Source organism: Leopardus geoffroyi, chromosome E2, assembly GCF_018350155.1.
Source record: "Leopardus geoffroyi isolate Oge1 chromosome E2, O.geoffroyi_Oge1_pat1.0, whole genome shotgun sequence".
NCBI classification, from domain to species: Eukaryota; Metazoa; Chordata; class Mammalia; order Carnivora; family Felidae; genus Leopardus; species Leopardus geoffroyi.
Window position 1 is genome coordinate 3,526,896 of NC_059335.1, and position 24,204 is coordinate 3,551,099.

The window sequence follows — 24,204 nt, forward strand, 5'->3', positions numbered from 1 at the left end:
TTCCCATTTGAGTAGGACTAAAGCTGTATCTGCTTAGTCTTGTGTGAGGGTCAAAGGAGGTGGTGTCTGAAAAGTGAGTCAGGTTACAAGGAAATATTTGGGCACCCAAGTTTCTATCTTTTTTTAAAAGATGTTTGTTTATCGGGACACCTAGTGGCTCAGTTGGTTAAGCACCCAACTTTGCCACAAGTCATGATCTCACAGTCTGTGAGTTTGAGCCCCGCGTCGGGCTCCGTGCTGACAGCTCAGAGCCTGGAGTGGCTTCAGATTCTGTGTCTCCCTCTCTCTCTGCCCCTCCCCCGTTCATGCTGTCTCTCTCTGTCTTAAAAATAAACATTAAAATTTTTTTTTTAAAAAATAAAAAAACTTTTTTTGTTTATTCTTGAGAAAGAGACAGAGCATGAGTGGGGAGGGGCAGAGTGAGACAGGGAGACACAGAATCTGAAGCTGTCAGCACAGAGCCTGACATGGGGCTTGACCCCACGAACTGTGAAATCATGACCTGAGCTGAGGTCTGCCACTTAACCAATTGAGCCACCCTGGTGCCCTTATTTATTTATTTTTTAATGTTTGTTTATTTTTAAGAGAGAGAGAGAGAGAGAGAGAGAGAACAAGTGGGGGAGGGGCAGAGAGAGAGGAAGCACAGAATCTGAAGCAGCCTCCAGGCTCCAGGCTGTCAGCGCAGAGCCCAACGCGGGGCTTGAACCCATGAACCATGAGATCATGACCTGAGCCAAAGTTGGATGCTCAACCGACTGAGCCACCCGGGTGCCCTGTGCACCTAAGTTTATCTTGCCTTTGGAGTCCCTGAATGATCTAACCCAGTGGTTCTCGACCGGACGTGATTTTGTCCTCCAAGGGACAGGTGGCAATGTCTAGATATTTGCAGGTTGTCACAACTGGAGAGGGTGTTGTGCTGGTGATATCTAGTGGATGGAGGCCAGGGATACTGCTGAACCTCCCAGAAGCACAGGACAGCCCGTCCCTACATCGACAATCACCTGGTCCAAATGTCAGTATCACCGAAGTTGGGACACCCTGTATAACCTCTATGATAACCTCATCAGCCTCAGCATTTTGCACTCTCGATTCCAGCCACACTGTTCACGTCCTGGTTATGCAAAAATGCCAAGCTCTTTGCCTCATCGAGGCTTAGGGGCATGCTAAACATGCTGCTATTCCTTCATGAAAACTTCTTACCGCCAGGTATAATCTCAAAGGTCCAATGGAAAGCTCCATGAAACCATCCCATGAAGGAGATCCTTCAGCTAGCATTCCATCTCAATGCCTCAGGAGGCAGACACAGTACAACCATGGGCTGGTGGGAGAAGATAAACGAGCTTCTGCGAGCTTGTGAGCAAGTCACGCTACTGAGGGGACGGCTCCAGCTTGATGAGCCGCAATTAGGAAAGGCCAAGCTGCTGGGGGAAGGGAAGAGAGGGTTCTGGATCCTCACCACATCCTGTGTCTCTGCTCCCACTCCCTGCAGCGTCCCTCCTGGGCTACAGAGCTCTGGACGGGCTGAAGGACCATGGCCCCGTCCCTGTCTGCCCTTCTCGGTCTCGGTGAGTCCTGAGGGCTGTTCTGGGAAATGCCGCGGGACAGGCAGTGGGTTATGAGACTCAGAATGTTTTAAAAAATTGGATCGGAAATGAATTTCAGGGCAATTCAGGGGACCTATGAGGGCGCCTTCCTTTGTTGGGTGGGAAAACAGGGCCCCAGGGAGGTGGTGTTTGTCTGTTACTCTGTTATATTCTCTTCATGGCTCGGTTGGGAACGGTATGGGTCTTCTGCTTGGGGTTCTAACTTTGTCTCTATGTACCATGTTTTAAAAATTAATTAATTAATTAATTAATTAATTTTTTAAATATGGACTTGGTGACATCAGGACTAGATTCTGTCAGCAAACCGTGCAGCACTGGAGGAAATAATCCTGCCATTCGCAACAACACAGATGGACCTTGAGGCCACGACGCTAAGCGAAATAAGCCAGGCGCAGAAAGAAAACACTGCATGATCTCACATATATGTGGCACCCCAGAAAGTCTAGCTCACTAAGGCAGAGAGAGTAGACCAGTGGTTGCCGGGGGTTGGGTGGGGGGGAAACGAGGAGGTAGATGGACAGAGAACAAACTTCCAGTTATAAGATGAATGAGTTCCTATTTCTCCAGAAGAATGTTCTTGCTAAAAGGACAGAGGCTCCAAGGGGTCAAGCAGGAAGGAACAGCTGTGTCCTGGGGATAAGAAAACGCCATGAGCGCAAACCGCCTGTCAGTCATTCGTTAACACACCCTCATGTAACACTTACTATGGGCTGGGTGTTATTCCATGTTTTTTTTCTTTTTTTAATGTTTGTTTATTTATTTTTGAGAGAGAGAGAAAGCACAAGCTGGGGAGGGGGGAGAGAGAGAGAGAGAGAGAGACAGAGAGAGAGAGAGACAGAGAGAGAGAGGGCAAGCAAGCACGGAATCCAAGAACCACGAGATCATGACCTGAGCCGAAGTCAGAAGCTTAAACAAATGAGGGGCGCCTGGGTGGCGCAGTCGGTTGAGCGTCTGACTTCGGCCAGGTCACGATCTCGCGGTCCGTGAGTTCGAGCCCCGCATCGGGCTCTGGGCTGATGGCTCGGAGCCTGGAGCCTGTTTCTGATTCTGTGTCTCCCTCTGTCTCTGCCCCTCCCCCGTTCATGCTCTGTCTCTCTCTGTCCCAAAAATAAATAAACGTTGAAAAAAAAAATTAAAAAAAAAAAAAAGAAGCTTAAACAAATGAGCTACCCAGGTGCCCCTCGACTAATTTTTTTTTAATCAGTTAGCTTAACAATTTTATTAATGTTCACCTATCTCATGTTTACTCTGGTATATGTTATAGCTCAGTAATTTTGCTTAACAGAGAACAGCTACCTTTGCCCTATCCCGATGTTACCTAACTTATCCTCTCACCGTGGCCGCTGCTATAAGCTTGCTACAGAAGCTTAGCACATCTCAGGTGGACTATGGATTAAGATTCTGTTTTCCTCATCCACCGGTGTCTCCAAGTCTTTTTTTAAAATTATTATTTATTTTTGAGAAACAGAGAATGTGAGCGGGGGAAGGGCAGAGAGAGAGAGAGAAAGACACAGAATCTGAAGAGGCTCCAGGCTCTGAGCCATCAGCACAGAGCCCGATGTGGGGCTTGAACTCACAGACCGTGAGATCATGACCTGAGCCGAAGTCGGACGCTCAACCGACTGGGCCCCCCAGGCGCCCCACCGACTCCAATTCTTATCAGACACCATGGCAGGCAGATCTCAATGTGCAGTGTGGGTAGATTCTTCTATTTCAGGAGCTCTCTAGTGCTTGTTAAAAGCATAAAATCTTTAGGATCATTCAAAGCCAATGCAGACTGGCCTTTCGCTGCTGTCCTACATGAACCAGCTGTATTTATTTGTTTATTATAATTTTTCAATGTTTAAAAGTTTATTTATTTTTGACACAGAGAGAGACAGAGCATGAGCAGGGGAGGGGCAGAGAGAGACAGCGAGAGACAGAATCCAAAGCAGGCTCCAGGCTCCGAGGTGTCAGCACAGAGCCCGACGCGGGGCTTGAACTCACGGAGTGTGAGATCATGACCTGAGCTGAAGTCGGGCACCCAACCGACTGAGCCACCCAGGGGCCCCCGTGTTTTGTTTTGTTTTGCTTTGTTTTTTTAAACAGACATTTAACTCACCTCTTCCCCACAGCACTCTGACTAGGTAGGGGCTATTATTACGTCCATTTTATGGAGGAGAACACTGAGGCCCAGAGGGATTAAGGAACTTGCTTAAGGTCGCGTATCTAGAACTTGAATAAACTAAAGAACCTGGTGCCATGTTCACATTCTTTACCACTAAAATATGCTGCTGGTGTTAGAATCTGGCTGCAGGACAGTGGACAGGAGACTGTCTCTATAGGCTGATCTATAAAATGGGGCTAACAGTGGCCCCTAACCGGTAGGATTGCCGTGATTCAGAGTGCATACAGGAAGCGCTCAGAAGGGCTCCTGGAATACCTCCAGTCACGTTAGAAGGTTGCAGGGAAACCCATGGAGAGGCTGAGAGGGGCTTGTGTCTTGGGCAGTGGCCAAAGATGTGGGTAGAGCGTGGGTATAGGGAGCAGAACCCGGGGCTCAGAGAGGGGCTGGAGATAAGCAGTCATCCGCTGAGCCCTGGAGTCAGGGATCATCCAGCTTCAGCCATTTCCCATGTGTGTGAGCTGAGAGAAACTGCGTCGCCTCTCTGTCCAGCTTCCTTATGTTTATAATCAAAACGATAACTACTCCCCCTTCTAGTGTGTGCACATGTGTGCAGGAGTGTGTGCGTGTGTGCGCGCACAAGGATAAAGGTTACCAGACAAAACACAGCAAATCTCAGGGAAATTTAATTTCAGAGAAACAACAAATAATTTTTTTAAGCCTACGTATATCCTATGCATCTCATGGGTCACACTATAAAAAAATATTCATGGTTTTTCTGAAATTCACATTTAAGCGAGAGTCCTATGTTTTTATTTGCTAAATTTGGCAATACTGGTGAGACTAAAACAGGAAATGCTACCAACTCAGCCAAAAGATTAAAGGAAAAAAAAAAAGAGTCTTAGCTTGAGAGAAAAAAGGCAGCTGTTCAATGTAGAGAAGGTAGAAGGAAAATGGGGGAAAGGCGCCTCTAAGGGAGAAAGCGGAATTCATAGATTATGCAGGTTGACAGGTGTATAAAATTACATGGGAGACTATTGGGAACCGTGTAAAGAATCAGACATTAGGGTCAAGGAAAACTACGAGGATGGACATAAGCCAGGCAAATAGTGACTCTAGGAAAAATATACAAGGCCAATACTACAATCCTCAGGCATGAATAATATTTGTACACTCATAATAATGCAATTATACTTAAAAGTTTATTTATTTATCTTTTTTTTTAATTAAAAAAAAATTTTTTTTTCAACGTTTATTTATTTTTGGGACAGAGAGAGACAGAGCATGAACGGGGGAGGGGCAGAGAGAGAGGGAGACACAGAATCGGAAACAGGCTCCAGGCTCTGAGCCATCAGCCCAGAGCCTGACGCGGGGCTCGAGCTCACGGACCGCGAGATCGTGACCTGGCTGAAGTCGGACGCTTAACCGACTGCGCCACCCAGGCGCCCCTATTTATTTATCTTGAGAGAGAGAGACACAGCATGAACGGGAGAGGGGCAGAGAGAGACAGAGAGAGAAAATCCCAAGCAGGCCCTGCTCTGTCAGTACAGAGCCTGACGCAGGGCTCAAACTCATGAACCATGAGATCATGATTGAGCCGAAATCAACAGTCGGGCACTCAACTGACTGAGCCACCCAGGCACCCCCCCCCCCCCGGGATATGGGTTAAAACAGTGGGGAATCCATGATTAACACACCTCCAGATCTCTTGACAAGATATAATGCAACAGACCCCATCTGGATCTAATGCACAGCATGGTGATAAAGCCAATGATGCTGTGTTGCAGAAAATCCTAAGGTTTCTCACCACAAAAAAAGAGAAATGGTAATTATGTGACATGATGGAGGTGTTAGCTAACAGTGTGGAGGTAATCATTTTGTGATATATAAATGTATCAAATCAACACACACACACACACACACACACACACACACACACACACGCCTTCAATTTATACAATGTTATACACCCTGCAACAGCGCCCTTTTCAGAGAGAAGGTAATTCTCTTTATGGTTGCCAAAAGTGTGTGCATTAGGAGTAGGGCAAGGAATCTCTGGTTGGCTTTTTAAAAATTGTGGTTGGAGAGCCTGGGTGGCTCAGTCGGTTGAGCGTCCGACTTTGGCTCAGGTCATGATCTCCCAGCTCGTGAGTTTGAGCCCCGCGTCAGGCTCTGGGCTGACAGCTCGGAGCCTGGGGCCTGCTTTGGATTCTGTGTCTCCCTCTCTCTCTGCCCCTCTTCTCCTTCACACTCTGTCTCTCTCAAAAATAAATAATAAAAACACTAAAAATATAAGGATTGTGGTAAAATAACAAACTTAGCATAAAATGTATCATTAATAACATTTACTACATTCACGATGTATACAACCTCCACCGCCACCTCTATCTTGTTGCCAGACGTTGTCAGCACTCTCAAAGGAAACGGTGTCCGTGATAATCCCCTTTCGATTCCCCACCCCCAGCCCCTGGCAACCACGCATCTACTTTCTTTGTCTGGGCAGATTTACTTATTCAGCACGCTTCAGGTAAATGGAACCCTACAATATGCAGCCTTTTATGGCCGGCTTCTTCCGGCCCTTAAATTATGTGTGTGTGTGTGTCCTCAAAAAAAAAAAAAAAAAAAAAAAAAAAAAGAGGACAAGAGAAAATTAATGCATGCAAATGTCTTACCGCCTGCTCTGCAGGTGTGAATGTGGGCTCTGCGAGGTCCTAGCGTTTGGTCCTTTTCTTCTCTGCTCAGGGCTGTGTCTGGGGCAGGTGGTGCAAACTCGGCAGGGTGAGTCCCGGATCCCTCTGGGTTCAGCCTGCACGGGGGAGGGGCGGGCGGGCAGGGTGAGGGCCCCGGGAGGAGGGGTCTGTTTGGAAGGCGCCCTCCACCAGGCTCCCCTTCCCTTCCAGTCTCTCTGCCCAAGCCCTCCCTCCGTGCCCTGCCTAGCTCCCTAGTGCCGCTGGAGAAGCCGGTGACCATCCAATGCCAGGGGCCTCCGGGTGTGGACCTGTACCGCCTGGAGAAGCTGAGGTCCGGGAAGTATAAGGATGAGGCCGTCCTCTCCATCCAGGCCATGAAGCAAAGTTTCGCCGGGTGCTACCGCTGCTCCTACCAGAAAGGGACCCACTGGTCTCCCCCCAGCGACCGGCTGGAGCTGGTGGCTACCGGTACCTGGAGGGGTGTGTGTGGGGGGGGAGGGGGAGGGGGTGGCTGCACCTGTGGCCTCGGGGCTCCAGGAAGGCCAAAAGGGGGATGGTAATGACAGTGAACCCCGAGTCCCAGGGGTCCTGGATTAGTTAGGATGGGGCGAGCAGGGCCCTAGCCTTGCCCAGGACATTTAGGGGAGGTGCCGACCGCCCGGGGTGATCCTCATAATAGGTCTATGTAATACCCTTCTTTTTTTTTTTTTAATGTATTTAAAAAAAAATTTTTTTTAACCTTTATTTATTTTTGAGACAGAGAGAGATGGAGCATGAACGGGGAAGGGGCAGAGAGAGAGGGAGACACAGAATCCGAAGCAGGCTCCAGGCTCCAAGCTGTCAGCCCAGAGCCCGACATGGGGGGCTCCAACTCACAAACTGTGAGATCATGACCTGATCCGAAGTCGGAGGCTTAACCCACTGAGCCACCCAGGTGCCCTCATATCATGCTTTTAAGTAAAGGCAGAACCTGGCAGTGTGTTTTCAAGCCATATCTGAGCCCGATGCAAAAGGAAACGGGTGTAGGCTCTAGCCACATTCTAATGCATTTTTATTTTTTGATGGCATAAAGTGTTTGCAGCTTAGGCTTTTATTTCTAATGTATTTTTTAAATGGTTCTATTCCAAATAGATTTTGAAAATATCATTGCTGAGTTTGCTTCCACGAAAGCCAGGAGAGTCTGATGATAATAAATTCTTTTTTTGGGGGGGTGGGGGGAGGGGAGTGGTACAAATGAAATAAACTTAGAATAATTCACGAGTTTTAATAACTTGGTTTTTCAGTATTTTTTTCAACTATGTTAATAGTGTGGAAAAAATTAACCATAGAAATACACGAAAGTGGGGCGCCTGGGTGGCTCAGTCGGTTAAGCATCCGACTTCAGCTCAGGTCACGATTTCACAGTCCGTGAGTTCGAGCCCCGTGTCGGGCTCTGGGCTGATGGCTCAGAGCCTGGAGCCTGCTTCCGATTCTGTGTCTCCCTCTCTCTCTGCCCCTCCCCCGTTCATGCTCTGTCTCTCTTGGTCTCAAAAATAAATAAACGTTAAAAAAAATTAAAAAAAGAAATACAGAAAAGTGTTTTGAACCTTTTGCCTCAGGCTGCACTAGGCACAGTTGGAATCTTTGTTTAAAATCTTGGTATTTTGTTCACTATGAATTATTTGCATTAATTTTGGTTTGATGAATGCATTGAAATATTATTTACCTTCATTGCTGAGGGTTTTTTTTTTGGCACCCCTTTAAACTTTGCATAGCCTAATCCCTGAGCCAGTGCAGTGGTCCGTATGCCCCACGCAAGGGTACCCGCTTTGCTTTTGGGCTGACTCAAATGCTACCTTCAAATTAAGTATATCCCTTCCTATTTACAATTGCCCCCAAGTTTAATTTTTTCATGTTTATTTATTTTTGAGAGATAGAGCAAGAGAGAGAGAGGCAGACAGAGGGAGACATAGAATCTGAAGCGGGCTCCAGGCTCTGAGCTGTCAGCACAGAGCCCGACGCGGGGCTCGAACTCATGGACCGCAAGATCATGCCCTGAGCTGAAGTCAGATGCTTAACCAACTAAGCTTCCCAGGCACCCCTCTGCCACTTAGTATATTATGGTTTTGGGCAAGCTATTTAGCATCGTACTCCCAAGTTCCCTTTTTAAAACCGGGGTATTCATAGCGACGAATTCACTATGCTTTCGTGAGGCTTCAATGAGGCCGTATGAGTCCTAAGCTTGGAATGACCCGTGGAAGCTGGGATTTTGATACAGGTTTACAACATAGATTGTGTTCTGTAACACTGGCTTGCAGTGTGAGATGAGCTTCAGTCATTTTGTTACCACCATCATAGTTGGGGAGCTGGCGATCCAGCAGGCACTCTGCTAAACGCTTGATACATAATGCTTCATCCAGCCATGCCCATTTTATACTAAAGAACACCGAGGCACAGAGAGAGGGGGAGACTCATCTCCAGGACCCCCTCCCCCCCCCCCCCCCCCAGCTCCTCGGTGACAGAACCAGGATTTGAGCCTGGGCACTGTGATATGACTCTGGTCAGGTAGCAGGGCGAGTGTGTTCTCTAGGAGGGAAACACCTGCCAAGTTCCCTAGTTCTTAGGAGGTGGGGGGACCTTCCCACACTCAGGCCTGACACGCTGGCCACTGTCTTTAATACCAGAGCTCTCTTTTTCTTCCCCAGGAGTTTACGCCAAGCCCTCGCTTTCAGCCCAGCCTGGCCCGGCCGTGTCCCCAGGAGGGGATGTCACTCTACAGTGTCGCAGCCAATACGGTTTTGACCAATTTGCTTTATACAAGGAGGGGGACACTGGCCCCTACAAGGGACCTGAGAGGTGGTACAGGGCCGATTTCCCCATCATCACAGTGACTGCTGCCCACAGTGGGATCTACCGATGCTACAGCTTTTCCAGCCGACACCCATACCTGTGGTCAGCCCCCAGCGACCCCCTGGAGCTTGTGGTCACAGGTGAGGGAGGTGCAGACCCCGCCTTTCTTCCGCAGCCCTTGCAAACTCTGCTGGAAGTTCCAGGGGGAGGGACCAGCAGGTGCACAGGAGGTGGGAGACCAGCAGAAGTCTGAGGCTTTGGAGGGTGTATTCGTTTCCTAGAGCTGCCTTAGCAAATCACCACTAATCCACTGGCTTAAAATAGCCCAAATGAATTTATTTGTAATGTGTATTTATTTATTGGGGGGCGGGGGAGGGAGAGAGAGAGAGAGAGAATGAATACAAAGCAGGCTCCGCACTGCCAGCACGGAGCCTAACGCAGAGCTTGAACGCACGAACTGTGAGATTGTGACCTGAGCCGAAATCAAAAGTCAGACTCTCAGCCGACGGGGCCACCCAAGTGCTCCCACAAATGTATTATCCCCTTACGCTTCTGGAGGTCAGGTCCCAAATGGGTCTCACTGGGACAAAACAAAGCCATCAGCTGGGCTGTGTTCCTTCCAGAGGCCCCAGGGAGGCATCTCTCCCCTGCCTCTTCCAGCTGTTAGAGGCCCCTGCATCCCTTGGCTCCCGTGGTCCCTCCCTTTATCATGAAAGCTGGCAGTGCAGCATCTTCAGTCTCTGACTCCTTCAGTCTCAGACTCGTCTGCCCCTCTCCACCTTCTGCTTCCACTTTTAAGGACACTGCGATTACACTGGGTCCACCTGGATAATCAGGATAACCTCTGCACCCCGACATCCTTAAGTGCACCTGCAAAGTCCCATTTACCATGCGAGGTGCCGTATTCACAGATTCTGGGGGTTAGGACACGAGCATATTTGAGAGGTTGTTATTGTCTCTACTACAGAGTATATACATTAGAAAAAATAATTCTTAATACTACAGAGAATGCCTTGTGTCTCATCTAGGTTTCAAAACAAACTTAACACACACACACACACACACACACACACACACACACACACACAAGCAAGTAGCAGCAAAAAACATAGGGAAGTGACTTAAAAAATGTCCGTGTTCCAGGAAGGAAACTTTGACTCCCTTCACACAGGCACCATCCTTTCAGCCTTTCTTATTCGTAATAGTCGAAGTGCAAGGTATCTTTACGACAAAGCCTGCCGCTAAGCCCTTTGCATCAACTGATGCAAATGTAAAAACCACTGTTGATATTCTATGCTCACCACTGTTTTATGGTTATGTGCCTTCCCAAGTATCGAAGCAACTGAATTATTTAAAGTTTGTTTACCTATCTATCATCTATCTATCTATCTATCACCTATATTTAAATTCAAGTTAGTTAACATACAAGGTAGTCTTGGCTGCAGGAGGAAACTCAGTGATTCATCTCTTACTTATGACACCCAGTGCACATCCCAAAAAGTGCCCTCCTTAACAAAAAACAAATCTCTGAGGCGCCTGGGTGGCGCAGTCGGTTAAGCGTCCGACTTCAGCCAGGTCACGATCTCGCGGTCCGTGAGTTCGAGCCCCGCGTCGGGCTCTGGGCTGATGGCTCGGAGCCTGGAGCCTGTTTCCGATTCTGTGTCTCCCTCTCTCTCTGCCCCTCCTCCGTTCATGCTCTGTCTCTCTCTGTCTCAAAAATAAATAAACGTTGAAAAAAAAATTAAAAAAAAAATCTCTAATAATCTCAAGCCCCATCATGGGGCTTGAACTCACCACTGGGAGACCAAGAGTTGTGTCTTCTTCTGACTAAGCCAACCAGGCACCCGGCAACTGAACTGTTTAAAATGCCCCAATGTACAAAAGAGTAATGATTCTATCTATCAGCAAGGGGAAAATTCTTCTCCTTCTGGTCCTCAGTGGATGAATAAAGTTAGTACAGGGTAAAATGAAAATGTATTTGTACTCAGACTTATTTTCATTGAAATCTCGCTAGTGAGGTCATCATTCACTACAAATTGCCTTCCATTCTTTTTTTTTTTTTTTATTTTAGTTTAAATTTTAGTTAACATACAGTGCAATATTGGTTTCGGGAGCAGACGTTAGTGATTCATCAGTTACAACACCCAGTGTGCATCCCAGCAAATGCCCTTCTTTTTTTTTTTTATTTTTTTTTAACGTTTATTTATTTTTGAGACAGAGAGAGACAGAGCATAAACCGGGGAGGGTCAGAGAGAGGGAGACACAGAATCTGAAACAGGCTCCAGACCTGTTTCACGGACCGCGATCTCACGGACCGCGAGATCGTGACCTGAGCTGAAGTCGGACGCCTAACCGACTGAGCCACCCAGGCGCCCCGCCTGCTTTGGATTCTGTGTCTCCCTCTCTCTCTGCCCCTCCCCTGCTCCTGCTCCGTCTTTCTCTCTCTCAAAAATAAACATTATTTTTTTTTAAAGTTACCCTTTTTAAGTGTCTGTGGTTTTTAGTAAGTTCATGGAGTTGTCCAACCATCACCACAACCCAGTGTTAATCCATTTCCATCACCTCTGAGGGGTCTCTGGAGCCTGTTTGCAGGCGTTTTCCATGCAACCACAAATCTACCTTCTAGTTCTATAAATCTGCCTTTTTTTTTGGGGGGGGGGAGGGGAGTTTCACATATATGGAGTCCTATAACATGCAGCCTTTGGTGACTGGCTTATTTCACTCAGCCTAATGTTTGTGAGTTTCGTGCGCATTGTAGCAGGTATCCGTCTTTCATTGCTAAAGCGTGCCTCTTTCCAAAGAGGACAGCGTAGTTCATAAAGAAAATGGGGTATATAACACACAATGGAAGAGCTGTCACGCAGCCTTAAAAAGGAAGGCGATCCTGGCACGTGCTCCAGTATGGATGAACCTGGAGGCTGTCACACCATGTCAAGGAAGCCAGTCGCACAAGGACATATACTGTCTGGTTCCACTCACATCAGGCATCTAAAAGCAGTCAGCATCATAGAGGCAGAGAATAGAAAGGGGGTTGGCAAGCCAGGCGAGGAGAGAAGGGGAGTTAGTGTGCAATGGGCACAGAGTTTCAGTTTTCACAGATGAAAGAGTTCTGAGACTTCCCGCACGACGATGTGAATGTACGTGATACCACTGACTATACACTTAAATGTTCAAGATGGTACATTTAATGCTAAGTGATTGTAACTGCCCTTAAAATAACATGAACATTCAAAGGAAGACACTTCTGCGTTTTTGCTGTAATACTCAGAGGCATTTTCTCCTAAGTATTGGTGTCCTTTCCCACCACATGCCTCCTACCACATCTTTTTTTTTTTAATATTTATTTAAAAAAAATTTTTTTTTCCAACGTTTATTTATTTTTGGGACAGAGAGAGACAGAGCATGAACGGGGGAGGGGCAGAGAGAGAGGGAGACACAGAATCGGAAACAGGCTCCAGGCTCTGAGCCATCAGCCCAGAGCCCGACGCGGGGCTCGAACTCTCGGACCGCGAGATCGTGACCTGGCTGAAGTCGGACGCTTAACCGACTGCGCCACCCAGGCGCCCCTAATATTTATTTTTGAGAGAGAGAGAGATGGAATCTGAAGCAGACTCCAGGATCTGAGCTGTCAGCACAGAGCCTGACATGGGGCTCGAACCCACGAACCATGAGATCATGACCTAAGCTGAAGTCAGACGCTCAACCGATTGAGCCACCATGGTGCCCCTCCTTTAACTTTTTTAATTAAACAAACGTAAAAATGGAGATATAAGGGACGCGTAACACTGTATAAGATGTCAGAGCAAGATGATTTGATACATTTATATATTGCAACACGATTACTGCCGGAGCATTAGCTAACCTCTCCATGCCCTCACGTAATTGCCTTTGCTTCTTTGTGGTGAGACCATTAAAGAACTAACCTCTTGGCAACTTTTCTGTAATACGGTGCTGCTGACAGTAGGCTGTGCATTAATCTCCAGGACGTATGTTTACCTACCGGTTGTGGTTTGCAAGACTTTATACCTTTGCCCTCTTTTGAGCGTTTGCCAAACCACAGCAAGAGGAATCCTTTCAGAAGAGCTTGTCAAAATCAGATGATGGTCATCCCTTTGCTTGACTCCCTGGCACTCACTCCTCTCCAAGCCCCTCCTTTGCCTGATTGCCTGACCTACTGCCCCTCCCTCATTTACTCTGCTCTAGACACGCCAGCATCTTGGTTTTTTTCAAACACTCTTTTTAAATTGAAGAATTGACATACGATAGTGTGTTAGTTTCAGGTGTACAACATAGTAATTTGATACTTGTATGCATTATGCAATGGCCACCACGATAAGTCTGGTTACTGTCTGTGACCATATAAAGTGGTTAGGATAGTATCGACTACATCCTATCTTGCTTTTCCTTGAATATGCAGGCTCGTTATGTCCTCAGGGACTTTGCACTTGCTGGGACAGTTTCTCCAGATATTCTTTTATTTTTATTTATTTTTAAATGTTTATTTATTTTTGAGAGAGAGAGAGACAAAGAGAGACAGAACCTGAGTGGGGGAGGGGCAGAGAGAGAGGGAGACACAGAATCCGAAGCAGGCTCCAGGTGCCGAGCTGTCAGCACAGAGCCCGACGTGGGGCTGGAACCCACGAACTGTGAGATCGTGACCTGAGCCCAAGTCGGACGCTTAACCGACTGAGCCACCCAGGCGCCCCGCCCAGATATTCTTACGGCTCATTCCATTTCTCCTTCAGGCCTTCAGTCAAAAGTCCCATTCTTGCCTCTCTGATGCACTCTGCTACCTTCTCTGTCTTAATTTTTCTCCATGGCATCCACACCTGTGCATACATCATACTGATTTATGGTGTTTATCATCTGTCTGACCCCGCCTCCTGGAATGTGAGCTCCAGAAAGACAGACGTTAACTTCTGTTTTCTCTTCCGCTGTATCCCCAGCACCACCAATAGCTCCCAGAACATAGCAGGCGCTTAGCAAATATCCACCTGTTTTAAGTGTACAATTCAGTGGTGTTTAGTAAATTTACAGAGTTGTTGGTCACTACCACAATCCACTTGTAGAGTATTTCCACCACCCTGTAACATCCCTCATGGCCATATGCAGGCACTCCCCACTGCTCATTCAGCCCCAGGAAACCACTAATCCTCCTGCCTCTATAGATTTTTCCCTTTTTTGGGTCCCTGTTCACTTATTGCTTTTTTTTTTTTTTCAACGTTTATTTATTTTTGGGGACAGAGAGAGACAGAGCACGAACGGGGGAGGGGCAGAGAGAGAGGGAGACACAGAATCGGAAACAGGCTCCAGGCTCTGAGCCATCAGCCCAGAGCCCGACGCGGGGCTCGAACTCACGGACCGTGAGATCGTGACCTGGCTGAAGTCGGACGCTTAACCGACTGCGCCATCCAGGCGCCCCCACTTATTGCTTTTTTAATTGCATATATTTCAAAAGTGCCTATGCTGTGGCTGGTGCTTTGCTGGGGACTGCTTGAAACTCTACATGGTATTTCCCTCTCTCTCTCTCACACACACACATATATACACACAGACACCTAATACTTACATATAGTAATTAGAGCCAACACTCTTCGAGATGCATCCAGCACATGTATAGTTGTGACTGTGATGTGCGTTATGAATTAGACGTACGTGGTGCTGTTAGGAGCTAAAGAGGAAGCAGTTTGGGAAGGTTTCTCTCAATAATCAATGTTTGATGTGGATCTCAGGGCAGAGGAGGAGGTAACCAGGTGGGTGGAGTAGTGAGACGGGCTGCAGGCATACAGGGTCGTGTGAGCAAATGTCCTGGGGTGGAAAGGGGCTGTGTCTTGCTATACAGCCATCAGCCTTTCTCCCTGTATGTATCGCCTCCCCCGTCCCCACATGTGTCCATGGCTTCTGCCTCTTTATCTGCTTTTCCAGGACACAAGAGTCAGTTTTACTCCAAGGGACGAAGTAAGGTGCAGATCACAGAGATCCAGGAAAAGGGACAGAACAGGGCTTCAAAGAGCAAGGAAGGCAGCTACAGGGGTTGTCGTTATTAATTAGCCCCCGAATGTGCTAGGTGTGCTATTTAATACCCGTGACAGTCCAGTGATGTGGCCTTTCTCATATTCCTTTTCTAGGTGAGGAAACTGGGTCACAGAAATGCTTCATTATTTACTCAGGACCCACAGCTGACACAGCACAGAAGTCTCTTTTTTTTCTGATTTCCTAGGGACTTCTGCGACCCCCGGCTGGTTACCCACAGAACCACCTTCCTCTGTGACAGGTAAATTCTGGAGGATTCATCCTGGTGTCTGGGGTATAGACCCACAGACCCCTTCTTTTCTTTCTCCCCTTTATCTGTATTTCTTAATTTAATTCACTTGTCTCTTTCACACATTTGACATATTTAAAAATTGCTTATTTCTGCCTATAAAGAAGACGAGCATAATAATATATGTAACAATATTAGATAGGCATTTTTTAAAAATGTTTTTTATTTATTTTTGAGACAGAGAGAGACAGAGCACAAGCAGGGGAGGGGCAGAGAGAGAGGGACACACAGAATCCGAAGCAGGCTCCAGGCTCCAAGCTGTCAGCCCAGAGCCTGACTCAGGGCTTGAACTCATGAACTGTCAGATCATGACCTGAGCTGAAGTCGGACGCTTAACTGACTGAGCCACCCAGGCACCCTTCCTGGACCCTAGTTTTTGAGTCTCTGATTCCATTGGCCAGTGGTTCTCAAAGATTAGGGGGCCTGAGAATCACCTGGGGGTGATCTAGGTTTCTGGACCCCATGAGTTCCTGATTCAGAAGGTCTGCGGTGGGGTCCAATTATGTCCATTTCGGACACTTTTCCAGGTGATACTGATGCTGCTGATCTGGGGATGTCACTTTGAGAACCATTGGATTAAAGTTTGTGTGAGCCATAGTGTCCCCCCATCTTCAAAGGCATCTCAGTGGATTCCAGTGTGTAGGATACCCGCCTGTGCCTTAAGAAATTGTACATCAGGCTGTGGCATCTCTAGTGTTCCCTGTGTGTTGGGGATAGACCCAAATCCCAAGGAATAGAAGCAGGCTGAAAAGAGCCAAGGAGGAGAAGAAAGTGCTGACGTGTGGTTGAGAACAATATGGGGGCTGTCATGCCAAACGAGGCACACTGTGTGTGTGTGTGTGTGTGTGTGTGTGTGTGTTTCTCACTGGAATTTTAAAACTTTTGAGATGTAGGTCCACAAGAAGTTACAAAGACAATACAGAAAGATTTCATGTATCCTTTGCCTACATTTCCCCGGTGGTTACATCTTGCATAATTGTAGTTCAACATAAAAACTGGGAACCTGACCCTGACGCAATATTTGTATTCAGTTCTACAGCAATGTATCACATGTGTAGATCCGTGTAACCACCACTGCACTCAAGATACAGAACTATTCCATCCTGGAAAGATATCCCTGAGGCTACCCCTTTGTAGTTACATGCACCCTCTCCCCTCCTACCCCTGGCAAGTACTAGCTTGTTCTTCTACTTAATGTCATTTTGGGAATGTTTTGCATAAATGGAAAGGTCCACATAGCATGGAATGTTTTGAGGCTGCCTTTTCTCACTCAGCACGATGATCTGAGGTCCACCCAAGTTATTATGATTATCAACAGTGTGTTCATTTTTATGGCTGAGTAGTATTCCATGATATGCACATACCGCCTGTTTAATCTAAATTCAACCCAAAATTTATTTCTTTAATTAAAAAATTTTTAACGTTGATTTATTATTGAGAGACAGAGAGACACAGAGCATGAGCAGGGGAGGGGCAGAGAGAGGGGGAGACACAGAATCCCAAGCAGGCTCCGAGGTGTCTGCACAGAGCCCGACGTGGGGCTCAAACTCACGAACTGTGAGATCATGACTTGAGCCGAAGTTAGACGCTTAACTGACTGAGCCACCCAGGCGCCCCGACGACCCCAAATTTATTAATGAAACTCCCAGGAAGAGAAATAACGGAGAACCCATAATATCCAAGCTCTTTTTATACCACAGAAAGGCGAGCATAAACTAGGCTTTGATGAGCTGACTCTGCCATAATAAAGGATCTCGGAGACTTTCCCCACCCTCAATAGGAGCTATATATTTATAGGTCGAGGGGTTTTAGGAAATATTTTGGTGCCCATGGAATCGGGAATGTCCCTGGTTAAGAAAATGACCTTAGGAGGGAGGGGAGCCTCTTATGCTCGGAGACTGGTATCAGCCACTGAGTTTGCACCTACTGACCCATTTCTTATGTTTTTAGTTGAGTTGTAAGTCACATACCATGAAATTCATCATACCCACCAGAATGGCAATCAATAATAATAATAATAATAATAATAATAATGCACAACAGTGTTGGTGAGGATGTGGAGAAACTGGAACTCTCAGACGCTGCTGGTGGGAATAAAAAGAGCCACGGCTGCCATGGAAAATGGTCCAGCAGCTCCCTCAGGAAGAATGACCTTATCACAGAGCTATCACAGGACCCAGCTATTCCACTTGTTGGGATATAGCCCCCCCCCCAAGTTTAAAATGAAAGATGTTCATTCACACAAAAACTTGTACATAAATGCTCATAGCAGCATTACTCATAATAGCCAAAAAAGAGGAAATAACGTAATGCCCATCGATGGATGAACGGATCCATTTCTTACTAAGCCACTGATAGAAAACAACATGTTCTTACAGCCCTTCTGTGTTTGTTTCTCCTCAGTGTCTGTACAAAGTGTGTCAGAGAAAGGGGTTGCAGGAAGCCCAGATATCTCAGAAGGGGTATGGAGTGTAGGGACTCACTGGGAAGACCTGACGTGATCCACTGTCTTATTACCCTCTTGCTTAGAATTCCCAGAAGCCTCCAGGAAACTGAACGTCTCATTTATCAACAAAGGCTCCACAACTGGTGAGTAACCAGGCACTCAGAGCCCAGCAGAAAAGAGTACGAGAACTGGTTTCTCTCTCATCATCTAGGGCCGTAGGCTTTTAGTCTGCTTCAGGAAACCACCTGACTTGTCCAAGGAAAATCCTTGGTCTGAGGATCAAGGATGGGATAGAGGTGGGCTCTGAGCTTCGGGACAGAGGAACATTCTGGATGATGTGGCCGTTTCAAAGATGGCGGAGCCAAGGTTATGATGGGAAGACCATCACTCATTCCTACACACTGCTTTTCTGACTTTGCTGCGGTCCATGTGTGTAATCTTGTTTCCTATTGCTCAGTGCATCCTCTTACTAACGCAGTGCCACACAACATGCTTCCCTCATGCTGTAGTTCTCTTTCCCCTCGCTTTTCCTGGAAAAAGTCTCCATTTCCGTAGAGACAGAAAACCTTGGCCGATCCCCTGAGGACAGGTTAGACATCTGTGCTCTACCCAACTCTAGCTCTCTGGTAGACTCCTGAGGCCAGCAAGTTCTTTCTAACACCCTGGTGAGATTCTCCACCATCCTTTTTCAAAATAGCCTTCTGGGTTCCTGAAGATGACGAGAAGGAAAACCGGGCAGAAGGTTTATTTGAGGAAATTATAGCTGAAAACTTCCCTAATCTGGGGAAGGGCACAGACATTGAAATCCAAGAAGCACAGAGAACTCCCACTGAATGCAACAAAAGCTGGCCATCACCAACACATCATAGTCAAATCCACAAAATACACAGAAAAGGAAAGAATCCTAAAAGCAGCAAGGGAAAAAAAAGTCCCTACCTTACAAGGGAAGACATCAGGTTCGCAGATCTGTTCACAGAAACCTGGCAGGCCAGAAAGGAGTGGCAGTATATATTCCATGTGATGAATGCTTGTGGAAAATATGCAGCCAAGAATACCCTATCCAGCAAGGCTGTCATTCAGAATACAAGGAGAGAGAAAGTGTTTCCCAGACAAACAAAAACTGAAGAAGTGAGTTTGTGACCAGTAAACCAGCCCTGCAAGAAATATTAAAGGGGACTCTTTGAGTCGGGGAGGGGGGGACCGAAAAGTAACAAAGACTACAAAAGGCCAGAGAACATCACTACAAACATGAAATCCACAGATAACACAATGGTGCTAAATTTGTATCTTTCAGTACTCACTCTAAATGTCAATGGACTAAATGCTCCAGTCAAAAGAAATAGGGTATCAGAATAGGTAAGAATACAAGACCCATCTATATGCTGCTTACAAGAGACTCATTTTAGAGCTAAAGACACCTGTATATTGAAAGTGAGGGAATGGAGAACCACCTATCATGCTAATGGTCATCAAAAGGAAGCTGAGTAGCCATACTTATATCCAACAAACTAGATTAAAACAATTTTTTTAATGTTTATTTATTTCTGAGACAGAGAGAGACAGAGCATGAGAGGGGGAGGGGCAGAGAGAGATGGAGACACAGAACCCAAAGCAGGCTCCAGGCTCTGAGCTGTCAGCTCAGAGGCCGACATGGGGCTCGAACTCACAGACCGTGAGATCATGACCTGAGCTGAAATCGGACACTTAACCGACTGAGCCACCCAGCTGCCCCCAACGAACTAGATTTTAAACCAAAGACTGAAGTAAGAGATGAAGAAAGGCACTGCATCATATTTAAGGGGTCTATCCAACAAGGTCTAACAATTGTAAATATTTATTCCCCTTCCCCAACTTGGAAGCACCTAAATATATAAATCAATTAACAAACATAAAGAAATCATTGATAATAATACAGCAATAGGAGGGGACTTTAACATCCCACTTACAACACTGAACAGATCATCTAAGCAGAAAATTAAACTATTAAACTATTAAACTAGTCTCAAACTATTAAAAAATATATAAATGGAAGGAAAACTTCCAAACTCCTTCTACAAGGCCAGCATTACCTTTCTTTTTAAAATTTTTATTTTTGAGAGAGAGAGAGAGAGAGAGAGAGAGAGAGAATGAGCAGGTGAGGGGCAGAGAGAGAGGGAGACACAGAATCTGAAACAGGCTCCAGCCTCTGAGCTGTCAGCACAGAGTCTAACATGGGGCTCAAAGCCACAAACTGTGAGATCATGACCTGAGCTGAAGTCAGATGCTACAGCATCTAAAATTAACAACCCAGGAAACAATAGATGTTGGCAAGGATGCAGAGAAAGGGGAACCCTCTTGCACTGTTGGTGGGAATGCAAACTGGTGCAGCCACTCTGGAAAACAGTATGGTGGTTCCTCCAAAAGTTAATAGTAGAACTACCCTATGATCTAGCAATTGCACTACTAGGTATTTATCCGAAGGATATAGGAGCGCTGATGCAAAGGGGGCACATGCACCTTAATGTTTATAGCAGCACTATCGACAATAGCCAAAATATGGAAAGAGCCCAAGTGTCCATCAACTGATGAGTGGATAGAGAAGATGCGGTATATATACACAATGGAATATTACTCAAAGATAAAAAAGAACGACATCTTAACATTTGCAATGATGTGGATGGATTTAGAGTGTATTATGCTAAGAGAAGTAAGTCACAGGAAGACAGATAGGTGATTTTACTCATGTGTGTAATTTAACAAACAAAAACAGATGGACATATGGAAGTGAAAAAAGAGAGAGGGAAACAAACCATAAGAGACTGTTAATGACAGGGAACAAACTGAGGGTTGATGGGGGGGGGGATGGGCTAAATGGGGGATGGGCATTAAGGAGGACACTTGTTATGATGAGAACTTGTTATAGGTATGCGATGAATAACTAAACTCTACTCCTGAAACCAATATATTGCACTGTATGAAACTGGAATTTAAAAAAAAAATTAAAAGAAAATCCTTCTGAATTCCTAATCACCCTTAGGATATAGCTCAGGCTTCTCAGCTTAATGTTCAATGCTTTTAAATCCAATGCCATTAGATCAGCCACTGTTGATTCCTTCAGTCTTCATTCCTCATGCAAACCTCAGCCATACAGAGTCAGATGAAGCTCTTCTGGGTACTCGACGTCTCTTCGTGACCCTGCACCCAAGCCACTAGCTCTGCCTTTCCTTCCATTTCCTCATGGCTTCAGTCCCTCAGGAAACCTTTTCTGACACTGGGTTATGCAGTTTCCTCTGTCCTATGGACTACCCATTACACCGATTTTCACAGTATATTAAAACATGCACCTGTCTGATGAGTACAGCTGAACACGTGGAAAGTCTCTGGGGATACTTGTGGAGTGACAGAAGGAGGGCTAGCGTGTATGGGGTGCTTATGATAGGTCAAGCACTGTGCCTCATGCTGTTATTATTGTTATTGGCTTAATTTTCACATTAACCTGTGATGCATTATAATTACTTTCACTGGACAGATGGGATAACTGACTCAAGACGTTGAGTCACTTGGGAGAGGCTCCACATCTAATTCGTGACAGATCTGGGGTTCAAATCTGGATAGCCTGACTCTGTAGTTCATGCTTTTCTTATAGCCATGAGGTTTTGCCTCCCAAGTGCATATATTCAGGATAGGGGCAGGAACAGGGCTAGAGGAGATGGTCTCATCTCTTTAAACTCCCCCCCCCCACCCTTTTTGACTCCCAGTGCCTTCCAGGAATATCACCATCTTTCCAAAGGGGTCAGACTCTCCAATTGGTGAGTAACGGGTCCTCCCCGGACCCTCCCCATTCCCATTCCTGTGTCTTCCCCTAAAGCTGACTGCTTTTCCTGTATGAAAGCTAAGGCTCTATGATCTTGGGTCCTGGTGGGTAAAATATTAAGGGTAAATATCAGCACTTGGAACTCAGAATTGATCATTAACATCAGGGCGGGGGGGGGGAGGTTGAGATTTTCTAGAGGATCAGAGAAGGATAAATTCCATTCATCTCTTCTTCTACCCCTTGTAACAATCTTTTCTTCTGCAATTAGCCAAATAACCAGAGAGCGACTGTGTGTGGGGAGGGCAAGTATGGGAAGAAGTGATGTTTAGAGAATAAGTATCCAGCCTTGGTGAGGAGGGGAGGGGGCCTCTAGTAAGGAGACTGGCATTGTAGGTAGCAGAGAATAACAGGATCTTAGATGAGGGTCATGGCTACGAGGAATGCAAGATGTCCCTTGAAGCGGGTCCTGAAGATGGGCTTTTATCACCTGCTCTAATTTCTCTTCTCTCCTCCAGGTCTTGCCCAGCAGCACTACACCAAGGGCAATCTGGTCCGGATATGCCTCGGGGCTGTGATCCTAATACTCTTGGTGGGGTTTCTGGCAGAAGACTGGCACAGCCGAAAGAAACCCCTGCTGCACTTGGTCAGAGCTGTCCACAGGCCACTCCCACCCCTTCCGCAAACCCAGAAGCCACACAGTTGGCAGGACAAGGGTCGACCAGATGGCTATACCCATGGGTGCCACAACTAGAACCCCAAGGCTTGGCTATATCTGTGAGACAGGCATTGTAAAGACCGTGTGTGGAACATAAGATCAAGAGGGTAGGGTCTGTGGAGAAGGAGGGCCATGGGGCCCCTCCTTGGTGCCCCATCAAAGAGCTGTTGAGCCAGTATCTATGGCTTTCTGACTCCCTTCACTAGGGATTAGAGGTATCTAGAGGATGCTACCACCTCCTTGCTCTTATCTGGCACATTGTGGATCTAATGGGACCACCACACTGACCTTTTCCTTCAACCTTTTCTGATACATGTTCTGGATTGACCTCCAATGTCCTCAACACTCACAGCTGACCTTGTTCTATCCTCTGCACAAAACCCTCCCACACTTCCCCGTTAGCCCCTGTGCCTTCTCCGCATATTCACGAATATAAACCTATAGCTTAGATGGTTAATTCAGACTAGTACTCATTTCCTGAGCCCATCAGCCTAGCTTCTCTCCTAACCAGAAACATCTGGTCACATGTGTGAGCACTCAGGTCTTGCCCCATCATACCCATGCCTTCCCGCCCTGAGATGTCCTTCTCTTTGGTCCCAAATGCCATTTCCTTGGACCTGGTCTCTGGATTCATCAATTTATGGTCACATCCTCCTCCTATCTTGCTCCATAGTTAATAACCACACTCACAGATGGGGCGCCTGGGTGGCTCAGTTGGTTAAGTGTCCAACTTGGGCTCAGGTCATGATCTCACAGCCCATGGGTTTGAGCCCCACAATAGGCTCTGTGCTGACAGCTCTGCCCCTCTTCCACTCTCTCTCTCTCTGTCTCGCATGCGCGCAGCACACACACACTCTCTCTCTCTAAAATAAATAAAAATACTAAAAATAATTAAAAAAAAAAAAAAACAACCACACTCACAGAATCTCTAACTCACAGGAGGAATGGGCAGAGCATCTGTCCCTAAATTAATGTACACAGGCTACTCAGTTTCTTTTCCCTTAAAGGGGGGTTGGCTAGATTACAGTGGATGTCAACCTTGGGACATCTTGCACAGCATCTGAAGATATTTGGAGGCAAGGGGAAATGCTGGTATTTAGCAGGTAGAGAGTAGAGATGCTTCTCTTTCTCTTTCTCTCTCTTAACAGAACATACTCTTGGTGAGAGATACACTTAAGGTAACAAAGGATTATCTGGTCCCAAGTGTCAATAGCGCAGATCTTGAGAAACTCTTGGCTAGCAGACACTGAGGTTCCTTCCTAGCTTTTAAAGAATAGTATGCCTCTATTTCTTCTTCTTCTTTTAAAGCATTTTAGAAAAAATGTTTATTTTTGAGAGAGAGTACGAGCAGGGGAAAGGCAGAGAGAAAGGGAGACACAGAATTGGAAGCAGGCTCCAGGCCCTGAGCTGTCAGTGCAGAGCCTGATGCAGGGCTCAAACTCCTGAACCGTAAGATCATGACCTGAGCTGAAGTCAGACACTTGACTGACTGAGCCGTACAGGCGCCCCTCTATTTCTTCTTTTAATAACCCCATCTGCTCCTACTAAAGGCACTCATGAAACCTCAGACCCTGAGAATGAAGATGCTCTAGGAAAAACCTACATCCAGCTGAACAAGAGGCCTTGAGACAGAAACAGAAGGAAAGTCCAGGAGCCCACACTGTATGCAGTGACATCACAGAGATGATACACAAGCATGTT

The 24,204-nt window shown here is 46.5% G+C and overlaps 1 protein-coding gene across 1 annotated transcript; it reads left to right on the top strand.

Moving 5' to 3' along the window:
* The first annotated feature begins 1,388 nt into the window (after window positions 1-1,388).
* GP6 (glycoprotein VI platelet) lies at window positions 1,389-23,291 on the top strand. Its single transcript, XM_045441521.1, has 8 exons — window positions 1,389-1,565; window positions 6,451-6,486; window positions 6,609-6,866; window positions 9,083-9,367; window positions 15,448-15,501; window positions 18,079-18,138; window positions 21,733-21,783; window positions 22,304-23,291. The coding sequence occupies exons 1-8, from the start codon at window positions 1,532-1,534 to the stop codon at window positions 22,537-22,539; spliced, it is 1,014 nt and encodes a 337-aa protein (XP_045297477.1). The 5' UTR covers window positions 1,389-1,531; the 3' UTR covers window positions 22,540-23,291.
* Window positions 23,292-24,204: the final 913 nt, after the last annotated feature.